The 1,806-nt window shown below is 47.5% G+C and overlaps 1 protein-coding gene across 1 annotated transcript; it reads left to right on the top strand.

The window, feature by feature from the left end:
- The first annotated feature begins 355 nt into the window (after positions 1–355).
- On the top strand, positions 356–1,602 carry LOC123601280 (olfactory receptor 52B2). The gene has a single exon (XM_045484307.1). The coding sequence runs from the start codon at positions 634–636 to the stop codon at positions 1,600–1,602; it is 969 nt and encodes a 322-aa protein (XP_045340263.1). The 5' UTR covers positions 356–633.
- The last annotated feature ends 204 nt before the right edge of the window (positions 1,603–1,806 follow it).

Here is a 1,806-nt window from a genome sequence, read left to right as displayed (position 1 = left end):
TAGAGAAGGAGCAAAATCTTGGGGGACAGGAAAAAGTATAACACAGGTAAGGGCACAAATGCCACTTGTATGGAAATGGTAGAATGAGGTCAGAAAGGTATGGTGGGGCCAAATTTTGGGAGTAGGGTGACGGAGGCAGGGTGAAGCCTCTATTGTTTTTTTTTTTTTTTAATATTTATTTATTTTGAGAGAGAGAGACAGAGACAGAGACAGAGACAGAGAGAAAAAGGCAGAGAGACAGAGTGACCCAAGAATCCCAAATAGGCTCTGCACTGTCAGTGCAGATCCCGATACAGGGTTTGAACTCACGAACCGTGAGATCATGACCTGAGCTGAAACCAAGAGTCAGACGCTTAATTGACTGAGCCACCCAGGCACCTCTGCCTCTATTGGTTCCAGAAGCATGATTGACACAGAAGGCCTACATGCTAATGAGGCATCAAGGGTCAGAAGTCATTCCTACACTCAAGTGAGCATTCTCTGGGAGAACTTGCCTGTGGAGAGTCCCATGGTTTAGAACTTGATGCTCTCTTGTATGATCTCCATACACACTCAGAGATCCTTTCTGTTCCTGTCACTTTCAGCAGACTCATCAGCTTCTGAGTCATTATAGAGAGGACTCTAAAGTGCATCATGACTCACACCAACTTTACCATCTTTCACCCTGCAGTTTTTGTCCTACTGGGCATCCCTGGATGGGAGGCTTACCACATTTGGCTGTCAATACCCCTCTGCCTCATGTATATCACTGCCATCGTGGGGAACAGCATCCTGATAGTGGTCATCATCACAGAACATAATCTTCATGAGCCCATGTACTTCTTTCTCTCCATGCTGGCCATCACGGACATCCTGCTGTCCACCACTACCGTACCCAAGGCTCTAGCCATCTTTTGGCTCCATGCCCATGACATTGCCTTTGATGCCTGTGTCACCCAAGTTTTCTTTGTCCATGTGATGTTTGTGGGGGAGTCAGCCATCCTGTTAGCCATGGCCTTTGACCGCTTTGTGGCCATCTGTGTCCCCCTGCATTATACAGCCGTGCTAACATGGCGTGTTGTGGGAAGGATTGGTCTGGCCATTGTCACCAGAAGCTTCTGCATCATCTTCCCAGTGATCTTCTTATTGAAGCGGCTGCCCTTCTGCCGGACCAACATTGTCCCCCATTCCTATTGTGAGCATATTGGAGTGGCCCGCTTGGCCTGCGCTGACATCACCATTAACATCTGGTATGGCTTCTCAGTGCCCATTGTCATGGTCATCGTGGATGTGATCCTAATTGCTGTGTCTTACTCACTGATCCTCCGAGCTGTGTTTCGTTTGCCCTCCCAGGATGCCCGGCACAAGGCCCTTAGCACTTGTGGCTCCCACCTCTGTGTCATCCTCATGTTTTATGTTCCATCCTTCTTTACATTATTGACCCACCGCTTTGGACATAACATTCCTCGACATGTTCATATTCTGCTGGCCAATCTTTATGTGGTGGTGCCACCAATGCTCAATCCCATTGTCTATGGTGTGAAGACTAAGCAGATCCGGGAGGGTGTAGCCCACCGGTTCTTTGACATCAGGACTTGGTGCTGTGCTTCCCCTCTGGGCTAATGGCTCCTCAGGAATCTGCCCTCCAAGCTTTATCAAGGAAATTAAGTGTGAAATACAGAGATTTCCTGGACTAAGAGGGCTTTTACTTCTCTTCCTCTTTTTCTTCGTGGACCTTCTTTGTGGTCCTCCTCCAACTTTTCTTTTTTCCTCTTCTGGTTCTTCATCTTTTCCTTCTTCTCCTGTTTTTTTGTATTCTTTATCTTC

The sequence above is a fragment of the Leopardus geoffroyi genome, chromosome D1 (genome assembly GCF_018350155.1).
Source record: "Leopardus geoffroyi isolate Oge1 chromosome D1, O.geoffroyi_Oge1_pat1.0, whole genome shotgun sequence".
Classification (NCBI taxonomy): Eukaryota; Metazoa; Chordata; class Mammalia; order Carnivora; family Felidae; genus Leopardus; species Leopardus geoffroyi.
Note: the sequence above shows the minus strand (reverse complement) of the source record. Positions and strands in the feature narration are given on the sequence as shown.